The 23,873-nt window shown below is 39.8% G+C and overlaps 1 protein-coding gene across 1 annotated transcript in view; it reads right to left on the reverse strand.

Annotated features, from left to right (window-relative positions):
* The window catches only part of LOC142150791 (uncharacterized), a 174,731-nt gene that overhangs the window by 62,364 nt on the left and 88,494 nt on the right, over positions 1-23,873 (reverse strand). Inside the window, exons 6-8 of the mRNA XM_075205978.1 lie at positions 19,650-19,720; positions 11,891-12,001; positions 453-550 (exon numbers count right to left, since the gene is read on the reverse strand). Of these exons, the coding sequence (XP_075062079.1) occupies positions 453-550; positions 11,891-12,001; positions 19,650-19,720 (280 nt within the window). The remainder of the gene's footprint in view (positions 1-452; positions 551-11,890; positions 12,002-19,649; positions 19,721-23,873) is intronic.

The following is a 23,873-nucleotide window of genomic DNA, read 5'->3' on the forward strand; positions in this document are numbered from 1 at the left end:
TACAATTGTTAAAATTATTAACTGGTCCATTAGTCTTTTCCTGCCTCCAATATATATAAGTGGAAAGTTGTCAGGGTGTCTACATTTAATAATCTCAGGTATGATGTATTCCCATTTTAAATCTATTATTTAGCAGACAGATTACTAGTATGAAGCTGCATAAACATCAGTCCAATCCAAAATGATCTGTCTCCTGGAATTCTCCTATATTTCTTGAAGCTATTCTTTTGTTGCTAAGCACAATTATAAATGGAAGCTGAATAAAAGCCTAGTTTGATTAATCTTGTATTAAGAGACAGCTTCTCTTACTGGAAAAATAGGACACTCAGCACTGGAGAGCCATCCAAGTCTTTTAATTACACTTTTTAGTGATGAAGCAGTTTGCACCCTGTTTAATTCCTTTGTCATTAATGAGTTAAAATTCATGAGCGTCCATGCCTTTGAATACTCACTCTAGTGCTGCTATTTTCTGCGCCAAGCTAGCCATCACAGCGAAGAGTCGCAGGTCTGTTAGGCCATCTGTTACATAATAGTCCACAATCTCTAGGATCTGGAAGAGAAGAGATGGATAGAGCTGAGATGATGAAAGATTGAACAAGAGCAGATTGCTGCTGAGCTTGGATGGGGAGATAATGAGCTCTCGTTGTCGCAAACACTAGCTACATTAGCATGGTAAACAAAACAAGCTTTAAAATGAAATAATCTGAGTAGTAGCAATCCAGAAAAAATTGTGTGTGTACAGCACAAGAAAAGCCCCTGATACTGGCAGATTCGCAATATAAGGATGAACTTAATTCAGGACATGTTTTGTATTATCCCTTAACCTGTCTATACCTAGATATCTCCTAATCGATCTATTGCTCTTGCTATTCATTTACACATATAAACACATTCTCTGTTACAATCCTTGTGGCTGTGATGGGAACATGTGGTCCAGCCATGTGTACAGCAAGAGTGGCTGAAGAAAATCTGGGGCATGAGGTAAAATATGTGCAGGTAAACTAACTCTATCCACCCCTCCAAACCATTTATTTTATAATGTTAGGAAAGTATAGTCCAATCTTTTTAACTTAATAATATGCTAATGAGCTCACACAAGACAACAACCCTCTGACCAACATTGGTACACACACAGCCCACTCAATACTTTTACCTTTGAATTCCATCTGGTCCATTATGCAATATGATGTAGCACATGCCCTTGTGTTTCATACTCCCATTGTTCTATAGATTGTAAGCATGCGAGCAGGGTTCTCCTACCTCTCTGTCTGTATGTATTACCCAGCATTGTCTTATTAATGTTTGTTCCCAATTGTAAACCGCTACGGAATTTGCTGGCGCTATACAAATAAATGTTGATGATGATGATGATGAATGAGGGCCTTTAACATCTTGGGTCCTAAGGCAATTGCCTCAGTTGTTATGCCCTTGAGCCGGCCATACAATCAGAATGACCCTTTTAATATGGTTGAAAAATCAGATCCTGTGTGATCTAGCAGTATTTCAAAACAGTCAAAGCCAAAATAGTTGAATGCAGAGATCACATTACTTTCCGTAGTATAATTTGATGGCTAGAATATCAACGTTCTAACTAGAACGTTAGATTGGTTTGAATAGTAATTTTTTTGAAAAAAATAGCTTGTTAAATGCCATAAAATAATGAAAATATGACCCTGTCCTTTATAACTGGGTAGAATTTAGAGCTAAGTGCAAATGTACTATGACAACAAATATTAACGACAAGTTTAAACTTGCAGCTAATAACATATGCTCCCACTCCTTCACAGATGAAGAGGGCTTGGTACCACTTGAGTGCTTTATGCTTTCTTTTACCACTGTCAGAATTAAGATGAAAAAGCTAAAGACCGTACCTTAATCTCCCACCTCCTCACTTTCTCCACTATCCCAGCTTTCATTACAATCAATTGTCTTCTTGCATGAAAGTCTAGTAGGAACTTTCACATCAACTTTGTTTAAGGTACTTTTAAAATACTAATAGAGAGAGTATTATGTTAAGTTTAATTATAGGGCCTTTCATATTCCTTGCTCTGAATGCATCCATTCTATGGAAAACCCTATGGTTGTGACCTACAAAGCTTTGTTTCGCAAACAAAACTCTTTTTTTTTCCAGCCAATTGCCTTTGTGTTTCAAGTATTGAGAACTAACCCACAGAACTCTGGTTCTCCCTCTTGAAGGCTTTCACAACAACAAAGTGTTCCTTCAAAAACTCCATTATCCTCAGGTGATGTCTATGTAGACAGGTCTGTGTATCCCAGTCCAGGTACCTCATTCTTTCTCTACCGTCCCTTTGAAAAACTTTGTTTATTTTATCCACTAAACAAAACATGGAAGCAGTGAATACAAGGGATGTTTATTGGAGGCACACGTACAAGCTGCACAAAATGCTGCACTACCTCTGTGGTTTTACATTTCACAAGAAAAGAAACCACAGACAAAGCAAACACACAATAATGCTTTACTGATTCATTATTATTATTTTACAGGAAGGACATTTATGAAATAAGGTCAAAGCCTATAAGATAATACACTCTCTTTTAGTCTGATTGAGGTACGGAATACAATAATGTTGACAGATGGACCAAATGGCTCTGATAAAGTCAATGCAATGTACCAACAATGGCAGGCATGATTGAATTGATGTTTTATAATAGGAATATGAACACTGGCCCATGACACACAGAGTTGGTCCAAAGCTACAGTGTGATTACCTCCCAACTGGTTTAGCTTGTATCTTAACAAACTCAAATTAAACCAACTTATGGTAATATGATATCTGTTTGATGTCTGAATAGTATTCAGCCTTTGCCATCACAGGACAATTAAGAATTAAGATACCAGAGGGATTGCTTTACACACCTATTATAGCACGCGCTGGGTTCTCTTGGCTCACTGCCACCATGTACCTACAAAGAAGTGTATGTAGAAAGAAAATGGAGACTCTGTATTTGTGATTGCTCTGGTAATGTTCTTTATCTAATTAACATAATTAACGTACCACTAAACAATAAATGTAATTATAAACTCCCTCATGCTTATGAGGTAACAAAATATTATTTGTTGAGGCATTCAACTGACAGATTGAACCTCCATTTCAAGTTTATATATACGTAAAAAAAAATATTTTAGTCATCTGTTTTTTTTCTTTGAAACAGAATATTTTGTTCCTGGAGCCCAGGCAAAACATTGATTTAATGTCCACATGTGATTTACTCTTCATTTGATATAAAAAAAAAAAAAAGTTTCATTACTTGACTGTGTAACCCCTGGGGATGCTGCAATTGGACTTGAGCACCCAGGGGCTAATAATCACAATTGCATCAGTAAGAAAAAAGATGGATATAGCTATTTACCAGTCCAGGAGGAGGAACTACATCTCCCAGAATGCTATTATGAAAGGGGGAGGAGCCTAAGAAGGCTGAGAGAGAGAGAGGAGCATCCTGGGAGAGACTGAGCTGTGTGACAGTCCAGATAGGTGACCCTAGGCAGAAGGGCACTGAATTGGTGGTCTGAGGAGAGAGAGCAGACAGTCTGCAGAGATATCAGAGCTCAGTGCAGTCCTGAACAGAACCTGCTGGAAGTCACAGTGTGAAGCTGTAGGTGAAGGTTTGCATGCACCTCTAAAGAAGGACATTTTACAAGTCAGCCATTTTGGAGATAAGCAAGTTTAGACCTGTGACTCACACTGGTGCAGATAAGTTACAGGTTATTTTTACCTATCTGTTATTATTCAAGTGGGGTTTGGACTATATCTGGCCACAAGGGCTGAAGAGTTAGGGATAGATGGGTGGGCAGGTAAATGTGCATCAAGTGTTTGTCTAATCAGCATTTGTGGAACTACAAGTCCCAGAATACAAATAAGACAGGATTTTGCAGTTGTTGCTACAGGAGGGTTTGCATACTGTGACTGCTGTACCTCACTGCAAGTGACTTAAAGACTTCTAAAATCTGCAATCTGGACACATGATGTTTCCATGCCATGCTGCATCCATACAGAAGGGCTCCAACTTGCAGTGCACTGCTCCATTTGTGTGGTGTGTTTGAATACTGCTGATGTGTGCGTTTGGCAGTACATTGTAGAGCTATAAGGAAAAATATATACATTCACCCCGCAAGATATTCCCAGTATCAGGAGCAAGTAAGGTACCTGATATATTTTTCCATGTGTATAAAGCTGTGGCAGTTAATGTTTATATTGTTATATATTATATTGTATGCTGTTAATGTTATTGATTTATTGCGAGTTAGTGTGTTAACTTGGTGTGCATAGTAAGAAGTGGTGCTCCACTTTCATCCACACTGTTTTATTACTGTATTGTATTGTTTGCACTATTATTTCAAATTATACCAAAGTGTGTTTTTCTACAAAATTACAAAGCTGCATTTAGGGTTTCCATTTAAATAAATGTGCCTGGCTGGCTTTTGCAGCACACAGTTTGTCACAGAGTGTTAATACTGGGCAGGGGGTTTCCCGAATCTCCCCCTGGTGTATCTTTTGAACACCCCCCAGAAGAAAAAGCAGAGATTCGGGTGGAGGCACTGAAAACCAAGTATCAAGGTGAGAAGCATCTGCGTGGTTCAAAATATATACACCCTCACAACTAGAGATGAGCGCACTCGGATTTATGAAATCCGAGCCCACCCGAACGTTGCCGATCCGAGTCGGATCCGAGACAGATCCGGGTATTGGCGCCAAATTCAAATCTGAATCTGAGGCTCTGACTCATAATCCCTTTGTCGGATCTCGTGATACTCGGATCCTATAAATTCCCCGCTAGTCGCCGCCATCTTCACTCGGGCATTGATCAGGGTAGAGGGAGGGTGTGTTAGGTGGTCCTCTGTCCTGCTATATCTCGTGCTGTTCAGTTCAGTTCTGTGCTGTGCTGTGCTGTGCTGTGCTCAGTCCAGTGGTGCTGTGTCCTGTGCTCTGTCCTTCTGAGGTCAGTGGTGCTGCTGGGTCCTGTGCTGTGTCCTGTTCAGTCCAGTGGTGCTGTGTCCTGTGCTCTGTGCTTCTAAGGGCATAGTTATTTCCCCAATATTCCCAAGTGTTTAAAAAAATAAAAAAAAGTTATTTAAAAAAATACAAAAAACTAATTTAATTTTTTTTTAATTACAACAAAATTTGCACAACCAATCCTGCAGTATAAGCCCATTGGTACTGCAATATTACAAAGTTCACACATTCAGCAGTAAAAGTTCAGTGGTACTGCAATATTACAAAGTTCACACATTCTGCAGTATTAGTCCAGTGGTGCTGTGTCTTGTGCTCTGTCCTGCTGAGTTCAGTAGTGCTGCTGGGTCCTGTGCTGTGTCCTGTTCAGTCCAGTGGTGCTGTGTCCTGTGCTCTGTGCTTCTAAGGGCATAGTTATTTCCCCATTATTCCCAAGTTTTTAAAAAATGAAAAAAAAGTTATTAAAAAAATAAAATAAATTATAACCAAATTTGCAAAAACAATCCAGCAGTATAAGTCCATTGGTACTGCAATATTACCAAGTTCACACATTCAGCAGTAAAAGTCCAGTGGTACTGCAATATTACAAAGTTCACACATTCTGCAGTATCAGTCCAGTGGTGTTGTGTGCTGTGCTCTGTAAATTTTGAGTTCAGTGGTGCTGCTGGGTCCTGTGCTGTGTCCTGTTCAGTCCAGTGGTGCTGTGTCCTGTGCTCTGTGCTTCTAAGGGCATAGTTATTTCCCCATTATTCCCAAGTTTTTAAAAAATAAAAAAAAAGTTATTAAAAAAAAAATACCAAAAAAATTAAAAAAAAAAAATGAATTACAACAAAATTTGCAAAACCAATCCTGCAGTATAAGCCCATTGGTACTGCAATATTACCAAGTTCACTGATTCAGCAGTATAAGTCCAGTGGTACTGCTATTACAAAGTTCACTGATTCAGCAGTATAAGTCTAGTGGTACTGCTATTACAAAGTTCACTGATTCAGCAGTATAAGTCCAGTGGTACTGCTATTACAAAGTTCACTGATTCAGCAGTATAAGTCCAGTACTACTCTCCTGTGCCGCATATAATTTTTAAAGGCTTTGCCGAGTGTGTGTGGCTTAGGGGTACGCTCTCTTGTGCTACATATAATGGAAAACCAAAACTTGGAGGATAAAGTAGGGTAAGATCAAGACCCACTTCCTCCTTATGCTGAAGCTGCTGCCACTAGTCATGACATAGACGATGAAATGCCATCAACGTCGTCTGGCAAGCCCAATGCCCAATCTCCTAGTACAGGGCATGTAAAATCCAAAAAGCCCAAGTTCTCAAAAAATAGCAAAAAGAGAAACTTAAAATCAGCTGAGGAGAAAAGTAAAGTTGGCAATATGCCATTTACGACACGTAGTGGCAAGGAACGGCTTATGCCCTGGCCCGTGTTCGTGACTAGTGGTCCAGCTTCACCCAAGGATCTAAGCCCTCCTCCCCCCCCCCTACAAAAAATTTAAGAGAGTAATGCTGTCAGCAACAACAACAAAACAGCAAAGAACTCTGCCTTCTAAACAGATGACATCACAAATCCCCAAGGCGAGTCCAAGGGTGGTTGGTTGTGAACCCTGACCTTCCCATCACTGTACGGGAAGAGGTGACTCCATCCAGCATTTGCAGCACGCCCTCTGCATATGCTGGAAGGATCACCCACAGTCCAGTTACAGATTTGGCTAATGAAGGTGTGAATGTTGTACACCGGGAGGAGGATATTGATGTAGCTGGCGCTGAGGAGGATGTTGATGATTATGATGCAGACAGATACCAAATTGCCTTTCTCAATTTCTATTTATATTCTAGATTATATAACGGCTGAATAGTTTTCTGTTTTACTCCTAGTGGAGAGGGGATCTGATGCAGACAGATACCAAACTGCCTTTGTCCATTTCTTTGTATATTTGAATTTCTAGTTATACAGTCTATGCAGGCTGCTTTATTTATATTCAACTACAAGCGGGGGGGGGGGGGGGGGGGGGGGCATAGATAGCCACCAAAGTAACGTGGTCCATTTAATTACACTTTCTAGCTCCACAGTCTGTGCAGCCTGCTTTTTTTATCTTCAAAGTATTTATATTTACAAGCCTTGCAATCTAAATTAACTAGAGGTAGTGACGTGGTAGAACTCCAAAAGGCAGTTTGGAAGCCCCTGTACAAACTGGCTCTATTTTTTAACTGCGTTGTCCCCCCTCCAGTGTGTACTCGAAAAGAGTTTTTAGTGCAGCTGGGAACCTGGTCAGTGAGCGGCGAAGGAGGTTGCTTCCTCACAACGTTGAAAAAATTATGTTTATAAAAATGAATAATCAATTCCTCAATGAAGTACAGCACTGCCCTCCAGACAGTACAGAGGGATCTGTGGTTGTGGAGTCCAGCGGGGACGAATTGATAATGTGTGAGGAGGAGGAGGAAGTACACACTGTAGGGGGAGAGGAATCAGAGGTTGAGGATGAGGACAACATCTTTCCTCAGTAGAGCCTGTTTAGTTTGTACAGGGAGAGATGAATTTTTTTATTGGTGTGGGGGCCCAAACAAACCAATCATTTCAGCCAAAGTTGTTTGGTAGGCCCTGTCGCTGAAATGATTGGTTTGTTAAAGTGTGCATGTCCTATTTCAACAACATAAGGGTGGGTGGGAGGGCCCAAGGACAATTCCATCTTGCAACTATTTTTTTGCATTATATGACCAATCAACAGTCGTTTGCCATGTTCAAAAAGTAAAACCAAATTTAAACAAATTCAGGAAATTAAACCAAAATTAAAATGCCCTGTCATAATTTAAAACAAGAGGGATTGACGTGCTCTAGAAGTACTGTATTGTTGTTTATATTTTATAAACACTACACTTTAAAAAGCTTGAGTCTTTCAATGAAAAAGTAACTCTCCATTGCACGAATATTTGCAACAGGGACAATTTTAGGGTTAAGAAAGTCAACTAATAACACTTCGACGCTGTCTGTCTTTATAAACACTACACTTGGAAGTTGGAGGAGGTATTGTGGCCCCGGCACCAAATTTACTACCGAGGCCACTCCACTGTGCAGTCCATATTTAGGTGTATCAGATATTAAACAACGGTGACAGTTGATGCCCAATTTTTTAATTATATTGTTGGCGCTGTAAAAAATTGTGTTCCAGGCACACCACACTACGCAGTCCATACCCTTTTTTGGTGGAATTCTGACCCGTGGAGGGTTTTTTAATTATATTGTGGCCTCGGTACCAAATTGTGTACCGGGGCCACCACACTACGCAGTCAAGAAAGATAGATGCGTATCATAGATAAAGTACATTCAGTGTTGAAAAATATTCAAAATGCACTGACATTATCAAAAACAAGAGGTTTTCACACTCTGAAACTCCAACATGTATATGATGGAGAGGATGGAGGAGCAGCCGTATGTGCAGTGTAATGCAGACCTGTTGAAGGTTTTTTATATATTTTATTGTGGTGGCCTGTGGCCAGTCCTCTACGCAGTCCAGATACTATTTTTGGGTGTAATTCAGACCTGTTGAAGGTTTTCTATATATTATATTGTGGTGGCCAGTGGCTAGTCCTCTACGCAGTCCAGATACTATTTTTGGGTGTAATGCAGACCTGTTGAAGGTTTTCTATATATTTTTTATTGTGGTGCCCAGTGCCCACTACTCTACGCAGTCCAGATACTATTTTTGGGTGTAATGCAGACCTGTTGAAGGTTTTCTATATATTTTTTATTGTGGTGCCCAGTGCCCACTACTCTAAGCAGTCCAGATACTATTTTTGGGTGTAATTCAGACCTGTTGAAGGTTTTCTATACATTATATTGTGGTGCCCAGTGCCCACTACTCTACGCAGTCCAGATACTACTTTTGGGTGTAATTCAGACCTGTTGAAGGTTTTCTATATATTTTATTGTGGTGCCCAGTGCCCACTACTCTACGCAGTCCAGATACTATTTTTGGGTGTAATTCAGACCTGTTGAAGGTTTTCTATATATTATATTGTGGTGGCCAGTTGCCAGTCCTCTACGCAGTCCAGATACTATTTTTGGGTGTAATTCAGACCTGTTGAAGGTTTTCTATATATTATATTGTGGTGGCCAGTGCCCACTACTCTACGCAGTCCAGATACTTGTATTATATTATATTGTGAGGTGTTAGGTGTTCAGAATAGCCTTTAAATTAGTGGAAATTATTGTTATTGAATGTTATTGAGGTTAATAATAGCGTAGGAGTGAAAATAAGCCCAAAAACTTGATTTTTACACTTTTTAGTTTTTTTCCAAAAAAAATCCGAATCCAAAACCTTAAATCCGAACCAAAACCTTTCGGCAGGTGTTTTGCAAAACAAATCCGAACCCAAAACATCGAGAAAATCCGGATCCAAAACACAAAACACGAGACCTCAAAAGTCGCCGGTGCACATCCCTACTCACAACGCTTAATACAGAAGGGGGTGTTACAACTGTATGTTAAATTTAATGTAAATTATTAGAAATTCTAAAGGCACTTTATCGTCAATGTTGTCATCTCTGCAGCTCTTTCCTCTTAGGGGCTGATGCAGAGTGGTATATGTACCAGTTTGCATATCTTTTTTGAAATCACTCTATTCATGCCTAGAAAGTGGGCACACACTTATGCAACTATGCGGACTTGCCTTGTTTCTGGCTGTAAAACCTGCACTGTAGAGACAGGACAGGGGACGAAAGGAGCATTCTAACGCTGGCCATGTACAGTAAAGGCGTATTTATGCAGGTGTGGCTCATGCATATACGCTTTCTGCCAGGGTCGGACTGGGTCGCTGGGGTTCCAGGGTATTCTCCGCTGGGCCACAATGCCTGATGGCTCCACACTCTTCGTTGATGGGGCGGATCAGGGTACTAAAAAAAGAATTAAAAAAAACACTTACCTCATCGCGGCGTTGGTGACCATCCTCCTCCCATCTCCTTTCACACTGAATGTCGGGTGTCACGTCATCATGTCAGACTTATTCAGTGAGGAGCAGCGCAGAGAGGAGCCAGCAAGCAAGAAGTCAGAAGAGAAGAAAAGATGAAGAGATGAAAAGAGATAATAGAAGCCAATAGAAAGGTAACTAGTAAAGGAACTGAGACAAGAGGGGGGAGCAGCATGGCACAGAGTGATGAAGGGGGAGAAGCAGCATAGAATAGAGTGATGAAGGAGGGGGGAAAGCAGCACGGCACAGAGTGATGAGGGTGGGGAAGCAGCATAGACCAGAGTGATGAAGGAGGGGGAAGCAGCACGGCACAGAGTGATGAAGGGGGGGGGGGGAAGCAACATGGCACAGTGTGATGATGGAGGGGGAAGCAGCATGGCACAGAGTGATGAAGGGGGGTGAAGCAGCATGGCACTGAGTGAAGAAGGAGGAAGCATCATGGCACAGTGTGATGGGGGAAGCAGCATGGCACAGTGTGATGGGGGGAAGCAGCATGGCACAGTGTGATGGGGGGAAGCAGCATGGCACAGTGTGATGGGGGGAAGCAGCATGGCACAATGTGATGAAGGGGAGGAGGCAGCATGGCACAGTATGATGAAGGGGAGGTGGGAAGCAGCACGGCACAGAGTAATGAAAGGGGGGAAGCAGCACGGCACAGTGTGATGAAGGGGGGAAGCAGCATGGCACAGAGTGATGAAGGGGGGGGAAACAACATGGCACAGAGTGATGAAGGGGAGGAAGCAGCATGGCACAGAGTGATGAAGGAGGGGGGAAGCAGCATGGCACACGGTGATAAGGGTGGGGAAGTAGCATGGCACAATGTGATGAAGGGGAGCCAGGAGAAGGAGGGAGCAAAAGCAGCATGGCACAGTGTGATGAAAGGGGCCTGGTGAAGGGGAGAAAAGCAGCACGGAGGGCACAGTGTGATCATAAAGGGGTACAGCATGGTGATGATGAAGGGGCACAGTAATGTGCATGTGATGGCACAGGGGGCTTGTGGCAATGTAATGTGTGTGTGTGTGCGTGTGTGTGTGGTAGACGGTGGCTAATTAATGGGTGCTATTTTGTTGGTGGGGTGATGGTTTCTCAAGTTAAGATCCTTAATGAATCAGGCCTTAGGTGTGTATATAATTTAAATGTTTTTTTTGTTATACCTTCAAACAACTTTAAGTTGGTTTCTACATGTCGTTATTCAACTTTTAAAACATGCATGTGTACTGGGTAGACACCAGATCAGTTGAACTTCTCTGTGGTATGCACGGACAATGGAAACAAACAACTTTATATAATAAAAACACATTAATGAAAAACACAGAATTGAATATAAAACAATGAACTTAGTAACACCTGTAGAAGTGCATTTACAAATTAATAAATGAAAGTTGTCTGAAGTTGGAAAATCTAATCTGTTTGCACACTGAAAAAGCTTTGCTGTCACTACATAAAAAGGGAATGCCTTCATGTTTGCACAGGTAACTCCTCTCTTGCTGTTTTAAGTACCAGGTTCTGTATTTGCTTTCCACAAATCCCCCTTTCCCGTGATCTACATATCATAGGTTGTTTTGACAATTTCACTATAAAGTCCCTTTGAACCCCTTAATTCAGGGCTACCTTTTGTGACTTGACCACAGAATTTGTAATGTCAAAATGTCAGTAAATGAATTTGTTCCCCGAAACTAATTCTGTCAATTGATTCCAGGAACAATATAAGGCTTATATATAGCATACCTCCCAACATTACAGGTACAATAAATAAATAAATTAGGACAAATTGTTGCCTTACCAAAGCCACATCACCAATTACTAAGCCCAAGCAATAAACCCTAGCCTTTCTACATATCAGGACTGTCCTGTGTAAATCTGGACTGCTGGGGAGTATAATAGGTCCGAGGCTTCATCTTCTTATAGCACTTTAGTAAGTCATAGCAGGGGCTTTAATTTTAATGGTGTTATCTTACCCGGTACACATAGAGTTCTTCAGCATCACTTAAGGCATTTTCTGGAACAATTTCTTTTAAGGCCATAAGGACTTGTAGACAATCTAAATATCCATCTTCATCAGTATCCACCTTAAATGAAAATGAGGTCATACATAAATACATATAGTTCTTTGGAATGGTCAGTGTGGCAAATTGCATGTTTTAAGTGAAATGAGTTCTAAATCAAATTCTAGTTCTGTGATCACTTAGGATCCAAAACAACATGTCACTTTTTCCTGTATAGGCTTAAATGTGGTGCACGACAGGAAGCATGGACAAAGCACACGGACAGAGAGTATTTATCCTTTGTATCCTTTAGCCCTGACATTTAGTATCCACAATTTTATCAGGATTGACAACTAATTTTTATCCCATTTCATTGATGAAATTATTATTAAACCAGTTGACAGAGTAATATTTAATAACGCCCTCTACCACGTCAAATAACTTTACTATTTAGTTAAAGTAGTTCCGCTTAAAACTGCATTTTTCATGTGCAGATATCCTGCTAAAATAATAATAAAACCCCTTATCTTACACAGTAGTCTATTGCCAACCTTTACTATCTGACCTTCCCAAATCCTATCTTTTACTCTTCTAATTTAGTTTATGTTCCTGTGTCTGTCTGATCATACCTTGTGGAACACTTACCCCACACACTTGCCTTCAATCTCATCTCTTCATTTGAATTAAATACAGATAAGTCACTATGCAAGTCTTGTTCATTTGATTGGTATTGCAGATGCAAAATATTTAGTCTGGGTTATTGTTTTCTGGAAAGAACTGTGTTCCATCATTGTATTGTTCCATTTATATCCATAAGTTATGTTTAACCTTTATACTTAGAATGTGTGCCCGACTGTACAATTCTCAGGATATCACAAGCCAGGAAGGAGCTTTGTGACCATGTAAAACAGTTAATGTGTCATAACTTTGTTATCATAAAAGAAAAATAGTTTATGTTATTGTCACGAGCCGCAGCGGCTTGCATCCTGCTCGTCCCGGCGTCCCGGGACGTCACTTCCGCTAGGGCAACGGCCGGACGCCGAGAATCATCTTATGCGCCCGGGCAGGCTGTGTAGCTGGGCGCATGCTCTGAAGTTCCCCACAGCCTGTAGGCTGATTAAGCAGGGCATATGATTATTTACCTACACCTGAATGTGAGTCCAGGTGCAAGCTCTGATTGGTTTAGCAGTGTGACAGGCAATTAGCCTGCAAATGTGTACTCAAGCCCTGATTGGTCTGCCTATGTATTTAAGGCAGTGAGGTCTGCAGCCTCACTGCCAGTTATAGCTTCTGTTACCAGTCTGCTGACCTGCTCTGCTCCTAGCTCCTGTCCTTTGGATATTCTGTTGGATTGCCTGTGTATGACCCCTTGCCTGGATTTGGACCCTGCCTGTATTTCTTGTGACCCCGACCTCTGGCGTGTTTACCGACCTTCCTGTTTGCTCGTGACCCTTGACCTCGGCCTGTTTATTGGATTTGCTGTCTGCTGCCGGCCCTTGACCCTTGCCTGGACTTCACTTCGCTTACCTGGGTTCTCCCCAGCCGGTACACACTTCATGACCCTCTGTCAGTCTGCGGCCAAGTCTGTCCCCACCACTAGGGGCTCCAGTGAACACCTGACTGGCGGAGCAGACTCCGGGTTGTGCTGTACCGGCTGGAGGGGTTCTTAACAGTTATGAGCAATGTTAGTGACCGTGCTCACTGCAAAGTAATACCTACTAATAACATTCACAAATATATGCAGTAAGTAAACAGTCTCAGCAACTCATGACAACTGAACATATTACAGATAAAGTTGTCATCATGGGAGGAATTAATTTCCTACGCGCAGCAGACTGTTAGTAATCCAATGGAGGAACACTGCAGTCTGCCTCTTTTGGAAACCAGAGGGCAATAGCTTGTGCTTAGCTATGTAGCATATTTATGGCAATTGTCACAATATACCAGGGACAGACAGGATTTTAAGAGGTCAAAAGGGCATGCCCTGCTTGGACATAGCCTCATGGATAATGGGTGTAGCATGAGCAGATCAGGGCATGGCCTTTGTCCTGATTTTCCAATGTAGGATGTTGTGAGTATGCAAATGCAAACAGAATGCAAAACATCTCAAGTTCTGTCGAGCTAAGAGGACCTTAACATAGATATTTGTGAGTGTTATTAATAGCTCCTTTACATAAGGCAAATTGTATTTTTGGTCTAGCGGACACTTCAGGTTTTGACAATATCCCCCCACCCAATTGTTGATGTCTTAATGTGTTGTGATGTGATGTTGGCTGCCTGGTCTATAGACAGCGCAGTCTACAGGGAAAGGTGGTTTCCCCTAGAAATGGACACAAACATTATACAGATAATGGACCATAAAAGCCATCAACAGTATACTGTAATTTTGCCAAAAAATCCCCTATTTGATTTTTTTTAAAATGGCATAGACAGTGTGCGGTGTGGGGCAGTGCTTTAAATTGGAGTTATTTAATCATAGAGATTTTGTGTGCAAATAGACTGCAATAAGAAAGGAAGCAGGTACAATGACATCCAAGTAGGATCACTGTTTATGTAATGCAATGCATCTGTGCTACACTCCATAAACGACCCTGCATTGGAATGTTGTGATAGAAGAAATTGTGAATGAATAAGTAGGGACATTATCAACTGTTGTTATAAAACACTGTTAGAACATGTGCTCTACTGTAGATTATAAAGGTATTAGAAGTTGACTCAGAGTTCCATGACCAGTGTAAATGTCAGTAGATGATAAACTATATCCAATATAATTTACAGTTCATTACTTATGCGTTATTGTTGCTATACCTGTAGATTCTGTGATTAGATAGTAGCCGACCAGTTTCTAACATTAGTGGCAGGTCATAAAACTTGGTATAAAAAATACCATTTGTTTGTCATTTTTATATAATACACGAATATCAGGAGAGTCAGAAGATTATTGTAATTGAGTAAAGTACATCTAAACCAGTAATTCAGGCTGTTCAATTTTGTAACCCTATCTTTCTATTCAAAATCATTGTTTTTTCAATCAACACAGATGCACTGTATGAATATAGTTGTAAACAACTGAATAGATTATCAAATGATTAATTATACAGTGTATAGAATAATAAAAATGTAGGGCCTGAATCATTAACGCACGCATACTGAGCACAACCTGTGCTTAGCATCAAATGCACGTATTTAGACTTTGCACACATCCAAATTCATCAAGGCGCAGATCTCAAGATACGTGTGCTGTGGAAATCTGGTGTAGGTCTTCTGTGCTCTATTACACAAGCGGTGGTACTCGTAATTACGAATAACAGATAAGTGACAAGGAGCAGATAGAAAAATAAACAATGATTAGTAAAACAGCAACATGTTTTAAATGTCCACTTACCTTAACACAGACAGATGACAGTTCCGAAGAGACTGGTATAAATTCTGAACATCTAGTATGCACTATGCAGGCACATTAGTTTTACGCTACAAAACAAAGCCACGTCAACATTTCTCTATTTAAAACGGCAATGCAAATACACTATTTAATTTGAGGGTTAGGGTAGGGGTTACGTTTAGGATTAGGGTTAGGGTTACCATTACAGTTAGGGTAAGGTTTAGGGTTAGGGTTAGGGTGAGGGTTAGGGTTACCATTACAGTTAGGGTAAGGTTTAGTCTTAGGGTGAGGGTAAGGGTTACGTTTAGGATTAGGGTTAGGGTTACCATTACAGTTAGGGTAAGGTTTAGGGTTAGGGTTAGGGTGAGGGTTAGGGTTACCATTACAGTTAGGGTAAGGTTTAGTCTTAGGGTGAGGGTTAGGGTTAGGTTTAGAAGCCGGGTCCACCCATTGTCGCTTTAAATTAACTAATCTACATGTTGGTGTGTAAAACTAACAAGCCTGCATACTAGATGTTCGGGATTTAAAGCAGTCTGCGTACCAGTCTCTTCAGAACTGTCATCTGTCTGTGTTAATATAAGTGGACATTTAAAGCATGTCGCTGTCTTACTAATCTGTGTTTATATATGTAAGTCAGTGTAACGTACCCAATCCTACACAAGATATTGAAGGATATGTCCAATAATTATGTGGATTATCATTTTGCAAAAGAACGCACAGGAAAAAAAAAATAATTGAATTGTCACCTGTTACTAATATTGGCATTAATGTTTTAAAAAAGTGTTTTTTTTAAAAAAAAATAAATAAAAAAAATTCCATGAAATACAATTATTAGTATGTTTTCAATGTCTGCTGAGCATAAAATACATTTTTACAGTTGCTTGTGATTGCAAGCACATGTTATAGCATGGATATGAGACCATTACTGATCAGGAATTAGACTAGCCCTGCAGCTGGAGCAAGAGATACAGAAGAATAAAAACAAGTAACTTTAAGATGGCCAGAGCTGGATTCCGGACATGGCTGCGCCTCATTTTGTAGTCAATATACAGCTCTTACTGTACATTGACTACAATAAAATGCCCCTTTCCCACCCCGTGCACTCCCAGAAGTCATAGGCTGAAATAAGTGTCCTTTGTGCTCCAAGACGGAGCAGACAGGGCTGTCTTCACGGCCTATGTCCCGGTTCTGGGCATGCGCAGAGCTATTTTGCACACAATGCACTAAAAATCAGAAGATATGGACCTTGATGAATCAGGTCCTTAATGTCAGTTGCATCCAGCACAGAGATACAGATGATTGTGACTGTGCTTTGGGCTAATTTGGAAAAAAAAAAATCACTAAAACCAAAAAGCCTTCAAGAAAGCTGACATCTACAGTTAGATGACTAAAAAATGTAAATACCAATATATATAGTTATTTAATTCAGCCTTAGGCTAGTACATCCTGCATGTGCTGTGGCATTAAGCCTACCAATGTCTGGAATTGTGCAGGAAGGATGTAGCACCACTTCTCACAAGAAAGCCACTTAACTGGCAGGTTGGTTGTAGTAGAATGCACTTGAATCAATTTGGATCAGATCTGCTGCTCAACAGGGCCATGACATATGAATAACATCAGTGTCATGCAGATTTAACCATTGGGTGACCACATGTGTTCTGTAGATGGGAATGTTGTCATCTTGCACCACAGTTTGAAATTTGCAATCAATTGATCTGTAGTTGCTTGTATATTTTGTCTTACACATTAAATTAATATATGGATATCAGAAACCTGGTGTGTTCACTTTTGCTCACTGTTGCATCTTACTAATGATGTTCTCCTTAAAGTTCCATGCTGGTATCACCTTAGTCACTATTGCTCATGAAGTATTAGTAAGCTGATCTTTCTTGGTTATTGGCTCCTGCCAAACATGCCCCAACAATCAACTCTCTCTCAAAAATGCAGCTTAGTATGGAGTAATGTAGTACACCACTTAATAATTCACATGGTTAGTAAGCTTGAAAAAGACACAGGTCCATCAAATTAACCCTCTTATAAATTCTAATTGTGTGTTAATAAATGCCATAGCAGTTCCAGTGCTCTCATTTAATTTCAAGCCATTTAACCTACCCAATAAGAAGGGGGCCAGGATTACGTAAGTGCACTCCCTCCAACACTACACTTTCCAACTAACAATATTACACTGCTATACTTCTCACTTGTTTTATTATTGCAGATACCTGGGCTACATGTATTAACTTATGATTTCAAAGAACTCCTCTCTGTCGTTGGAGATCTTTAAACTTAAATTAAGTTTTCCAATTGTTTGTCTATCAGGCAACAATCAAGTCCACAGGGTATATTTGCTAAACTGCGGGTTTGAAAAAGTGGAGATGCTGTATATGGCAACCAATCAGATTAGTACATTCTACAAAATGACAGCTAGAATCTGGTTGGTTGCTATAGGCAACATCTCTACTTTTTAAAACCCGCAGTTTAATAAATACCCCCAGGAGGCCAGTGAAGATAGGAGATTCAGGGTCTTAGACGGTCAACTGGCAGAATACAACCAGACTCAGTATTGCAACCATAGCCTGTAGCATCCACAATTTTAATAGCTGCTGACATCTTGACAATTACAGCAGCCAATAAAATCCCAGATATTTTAGCCAGTTTAATCTTAACAACCACTGAGATTTCATTGCCTGAAACTTCATGCCATTTAATTCAAAGTGACTTATCACATTGACATCCCGACCGCCAAGTTTGCAGACAAGGTAACTTAAGGAGAACTACCGCCACTGCAGAGGATACGGTCGGTATGAGACCCGCAGATGAGGGGGCTTGAAAATGCTGATGCACCTGGTTGAGGCCCCCACATGTGCATGCGGCGTTAAGCTCCCAAAAAGAGCTTTATTGAGCATTCCCTGCACATTCTCAGAAGGGCAGAACTGGGGCTTTGACAATGGGCCGACATTGCCAAATTTTACTATGAGGCATTGCCGTGTTCTTCACAAGGAAAAATGTTAAAATTCCTTTACCATTTTCTCCATCTCTTGGGAGGAACAAGTTTTCCAGAGAATGAGTTCTTGTTAGTAAATTTTGTGCTTAAGACCCTGTATTTTTATAGCTCTTCTCTGGACATCTATTTTATCAATATCCTACTGAAGGTAGTGGATTTAAAACTGAACACAATACTCAGTTGCCATTGCCAGCAACACTTGGTACAATCGGCAGCTTGGCCTGAGTCGTGAGCAACAAGATCAGAGTCCAATTTGGCCATACAAATAAGATCTGGCTATTTAGTGCTTGGGCCAAGCATCCAGTTTTCTTCTCACATAAATGCACTAGTACAGTCAGAAGATGACTGCACACAATAGATCAGTAGCATTCACAAACATGTCCAAATAATGATCTGATCAGTTTCAGTTGGATTAATAAGTTGGATTAATCAGTCATCAAGGACATATTGACACCCCAAACGCTGCAGTATCAAGCCAATTGCTCGATACACATAGCAATCAGCCCTGAGGGCGCTGTGGGTGCCTCAGCATTCCCAATATTAGTAGAGAGGAAGATGGAGGTAAGGTGTGCACACCAAAATATTTTAAAAAGTTGACTTCTATGGCAGCACAGATGCAGATCTTGCAGCATGTGTGGTCAGCATAAGTGTGGTCTAATTAAAGCATTAATCCCACTGCAGCCAGACTTACATGTTGTCTAGCCGCACTGGTAACTTACTTTGCTGTTGATTGTATTCATAATTATTTGAAATAACTTGGCATAATAAAAGAAATATCTTTGTTTAGTCAAGAAAATTTCCTAAAATACATCATGATAAAACACTTTACACTTAATGTACTGTATTTAAATGACAAATTAAAAATCTGAAAATAGTCATAGTATTGTAGATAATGGAATGTTCTACAACCAAAGAACAGTAAATTTATCACCATAATTTAATTGCAGAAGATTATTAAAGAGCAGTGTAGCCTACCCTCCTGCTTTTGCCCAGCTATTGTGTATTAAATTCAGACTAATCAAATTGTAGATTCCGAGAGTACTGTATTAGTCATCCCCACTCCTTTTAATTTGTTTAATGGCCTCTTCTTTTTTTTTGTGTGCTCTAAATGGCTGTGCATCGCTCAGGCTCACGACATGTAAATAAAGAATGGATTGGGGAACAGTTCTACAAAAAGAATAAAACGTGCCTCCGTTCTAAAGTTACATTTGATGTTCAAGTAATTCATGGGATGTGTACCACAAGCAGCGGTGCTTATTATTCTGCTTAACTGTCTACAGACGTAGGAGGAGTGAAGGGAGAGGGGTGAGAAGAGGGAAAGAAAAGGAGACTGAATTTACACTTACCGCTTCAAAAGCCCTTTTATACTCAGCCAACTTCTCCTGGCTGAAGATGCAGTATTTTGCCAAAAAGTCGACTAAAAGAGAAGACAAAAAGTATGCAATAACCAATGAAGGAAGCCTTTTTCCCTTGTATTCTGTTTTACATAAAGACATCCTTTTGCATTACAGAGTTCATTATGAGGACAGCAATACAGACAGTAATAGGGAATAACTGTCCCTTTTGGGCATCATTTCTATTTAGGTTTGTAAGGAAGCCTTTTCACCTGCTGGAGGGCACCAAGTCAATTCAGCTAAAAAGATGCTTAGCATGTAAGACACACAAAAAGATGCAGGGAAGTTGTTTTCTCTCTATTGTGGAGATTGTGCAAAATAAAATATAAAACTTTATACTAAGAATGCCAGTGAGTAAGCCATGCTTCTTAACATTGTCTTGTTTGTCAAATTAAGTTACTGTTTTTTACTGTAAACACATCCCATTTATTCAAAGCAATGGCAAAACTAAAAGCTGCAAATAATACACTATGGGGGGAGTTCAATTGATCGCAGTATTTTTTTTGGGCAGCGTTAAATTTTTTTAAATTATTTGCATGGGTTTTGACCCACGGGCGCAACCATTTTTGGGTACCGCAGCGTAAAAAATCGTGCTATTCAATTTAAAAACAGGTCACGCAGCCCCCACGCATTAACCATTGGTGCTTGCAAATTTTTAGGGAAGTGGAGGGGAGGGTTTAACGCGGTCATCTATAATTAAAAAAAAATTCATTGGCATACATTTGTATTACATTACACAACCTTCTATTTTATAATATCTACATACAGTATTTTTTTTTAACTATACTTTTTTTTTACTTTACAATTATCTAAACCATGACAAAACACATTAGTACATAAATATTAGTACATACATACATACATACATACATACATACATACATATATGCTTTTTGTTAAAAAAAAAAACACATTTTCCATGATATACATTAAGTTGTTTTTTTTTTACATTATCACATGATTTCAATAGTTTTCTTATATTTTAAATTTTTTGCACTACCATGAGAGGTGTGTGATAAAACTGTTGATTTTATAATTTTCAGCGCTGTGTTAAAAAAGATTAAAATTTAATAGTTTTTAATGCTTCCCCCTGCCTCCCTCCCTATACTTTCAATGGATCATCCACTTGTCTGCGGTGGTATCGTTTTCGCTAACAAAACGGTGCGTCAAAAATAGATTTGAATAACGGGTAAAGTTAACAGACTCCAGAATGATTGAAATTATGTATTTTGTATTTATTGCTGGTATACATCAAATAAACAGATACATTACCATACATTCTATTAGATGCTTGCCTGTGATTTAACAAGTGCGTGAATAATATCAAAAGAAGGAAAAAAATATTTATTATCTATTTAAACCAGGGGGGACATAGGATAAGATGGAAGGGGACGGTGGGGATAGAGACTTATTGTTAAAGAGAGGCTATATGGTCCAATGTGGAGTGGGTGCAGGAGAACCATAATTTATAGTCAAGAAACAAAAGCAATAAATGTATTAAACACTATTAAAGATTAATTTAGCTTTCTATTACGAGGGAAGTGTAGGAAGCCTAGGTGAGAGGCAGGAGCAAGTTGGGTTGGGGGGCAAAGGGGCATCTGTCCCCCTGGACCTGTCCCATAGTGGGCTACCTTGGGCTGGTTCACAGGGCCATCTGCATTTTTTCCTTTAAAATGTTTCTAATAGGCTGCTGATTTAAGTCTTGCCCCCCCGGGCTAAAATTTGCCAGCCCTCCCTGAGAGGGGTAGGCGTCAGTTTCTTTGATCATCAGCCAACTTAACCAAGTAACTGCAATTTTTGTGAACTTGTCTTGAACGGATGAAATCAGATCCTCTATGTCCATATAGAAGTGTATTTTACTAAACCACTCAGATATGGAGAGAGGTCTGTCAGATTTCCAGTGAATTGAAATGACAGCTTTTTCCGCATTATTTTACTGTTTCAACAACAATTTGTTAGAAATGGAAATGGAAATTATGGTGTATAGAAGGAGCCAGAAGGCCATATCTAGTGGGACTTCCGTAACAAGTATTTGCGTGGAAACCCGCATGACTTTTTGCCAGAGAGATGCTATTTGGGGGCACTGCCACCATATGTGAAACTTAGTGCCAATTGCAGAATTGCATCTTCTACAAGTAGATGGGATATGTGAGGATATTTTGCTAAGAAGGCTGGGTCATCTGTACCACCTTGTCATAATCTTGATATGCATATCTACAATGGAAAGGAACATAGAGGAACATATGTTTGCCATATGTCAGCCAATGCCTGTTCTCCAGAGTGATATTTAGATCTCTTGCCATTGTATATTTAGGTAGTGATGTATTGATGTTTTCTAGTATAATTTGGTAGAATTGTGATATGGTGTGTCTTAGCTTTGAGATGCAGAGCACAGTTATTCAAAGGGAGTTAATTTCCTATGGAGGATATGTTCCCGATCCAGCTACTGTAAAAAGTGCTTAATTTGCAGATACGTTCCTTGCTCTTCCTGCAAAGAAGGGGCGTTGAGTACACTATTCAAGGATTTTGTAGAGAGCAGCATCATCTATAAATGATTGTCCAGTTGCTAAATGATTATTATGCTTATTATTGAAACAGAAAACCTGGAGAGGCATGCAAGATATAATTCACTTGGTCCATAACAGACACCCAATGCTTTCCATTGGGTACCAAATAAAAAAGTAGGTATCTATGTTCTTTCTTTCACTGTTAGTGCATAATAATTAAGTGTCAGAAATCAGAATCAGAAATTTTGAAATGTCAACTCAAAAAAAAAATCAAAAAAATCAGTGAGATAAAAAGGTATTACCTTGGGGAAAATGAAAGACATGGATTCATATAAATGCTACACTGAATAAGCTACATTTAAGCATTTCCCATGTGGGATGTTGGGGGAGTTCCTGGGGGGAGAGATGAGACATTTTTCCAGAGTTCATGGCCTTTAGGAGAGAAAACCTTGTCCCATTTCTGTGTAATGCATATGGAGTGAATGTCAGGAAAGAATTTTGCTCAGAAAATCATTCTGGACTTAAATGCACATGTGAAAGTCTTTCATGCTTCACGGATAACTGACTTTGATAAATATCTATATTTTTCTGTTAGCAGTAACATATGCAGTGTTATTTTTATTGTGTGCAAAATTTGATGCTGGACCACCCTCAAATAATAGGTATATTATCATAGAACAAAATAGTGGTTCGGGACACAATGCCAACGGAATTGCTGCATCGCTCTCAATAGGCCATCTCATGTTACTTATGACATATTATAAGGGAGCTATCATACCACATCAGTACTGTGAAACCAAGTAGTCTCACTGGTAACTTCCACTCTTTCCTGTGTTAGCAACAAGCTCTTCCTTTGGTTGAAACCACTGTTACTGTTTGACCAATGGAAGCTGCACAGTTTCACTGTAAGTCTAAATTGCTTGAAACCACCTGTGATTTCTTTGGACTGAACCATGCAATTTCATTTTATGAAATCTCAGAGGCTTCCTCTCCATACACTCACAGGGGAATGGAACATCCCTGCAGCCAAGAGAGACACTTGTGACTTTGAGAAGCTCAACATTCCTGTTATCATGATGAGACCACAACCAACCAACCAACAATTTTCATGTGGTAACCACTGACCACAAAGGAAGAGAAGCAATAGTAAAGTATAATATTAAGGTGAAACATTGGATTGTGGGGTTTTTAGTGAGTATCATTGATCATAAATGGTGATCAGGAGACTGCCCTGCGGGAATTAATGATCAACTAATAGCAGGTTGAACTTTGAAGTAATAGTTTTATTCTTTCCAGCATGCACATTTCAAGCCAGACCTACAATTCTTCAAACTAAAGTTGCTTTTCTGGAATGTGAGCATGCACCTATGTATGGGAAAAGCAGATAAATAGGCGCATTTGTGCACTACAGGAGCACATTTTTCTCCTACCATAAATAAAGTCCCCTGAAATGCAATGAATTCCAACCCCACATGAACCGTCACACCATAAAATCCGTCCCATTAAAATTATAGTATGAGATCCAATCTCTGCCAGAACAGAATTGGTGCAAAATGTAAATGTTTCTGCAGAGTGAAAATGGCTATGCGCTCTTTTGCAAAGCAAAGAATTCCCTCATAATCTCATTTTACTAATCTTGCACATAATATAAAACTTTGCATTGGCCCTG

The sequence above is a fragment of the Mixophyes fleayi genome, chromosome 4, assembly GCF_038048845.1.
Source record: "Mixophyes fleayi isolate aMixFle1 chromosome 4, aMixFle1.hap1, whole genome shotgun sequence".
NCBI lineage: Eukaryota > Metazoa > Chordata > Amphibia > Anura > Limnodynastidae > Mixophyes > Mixophyes fleayi.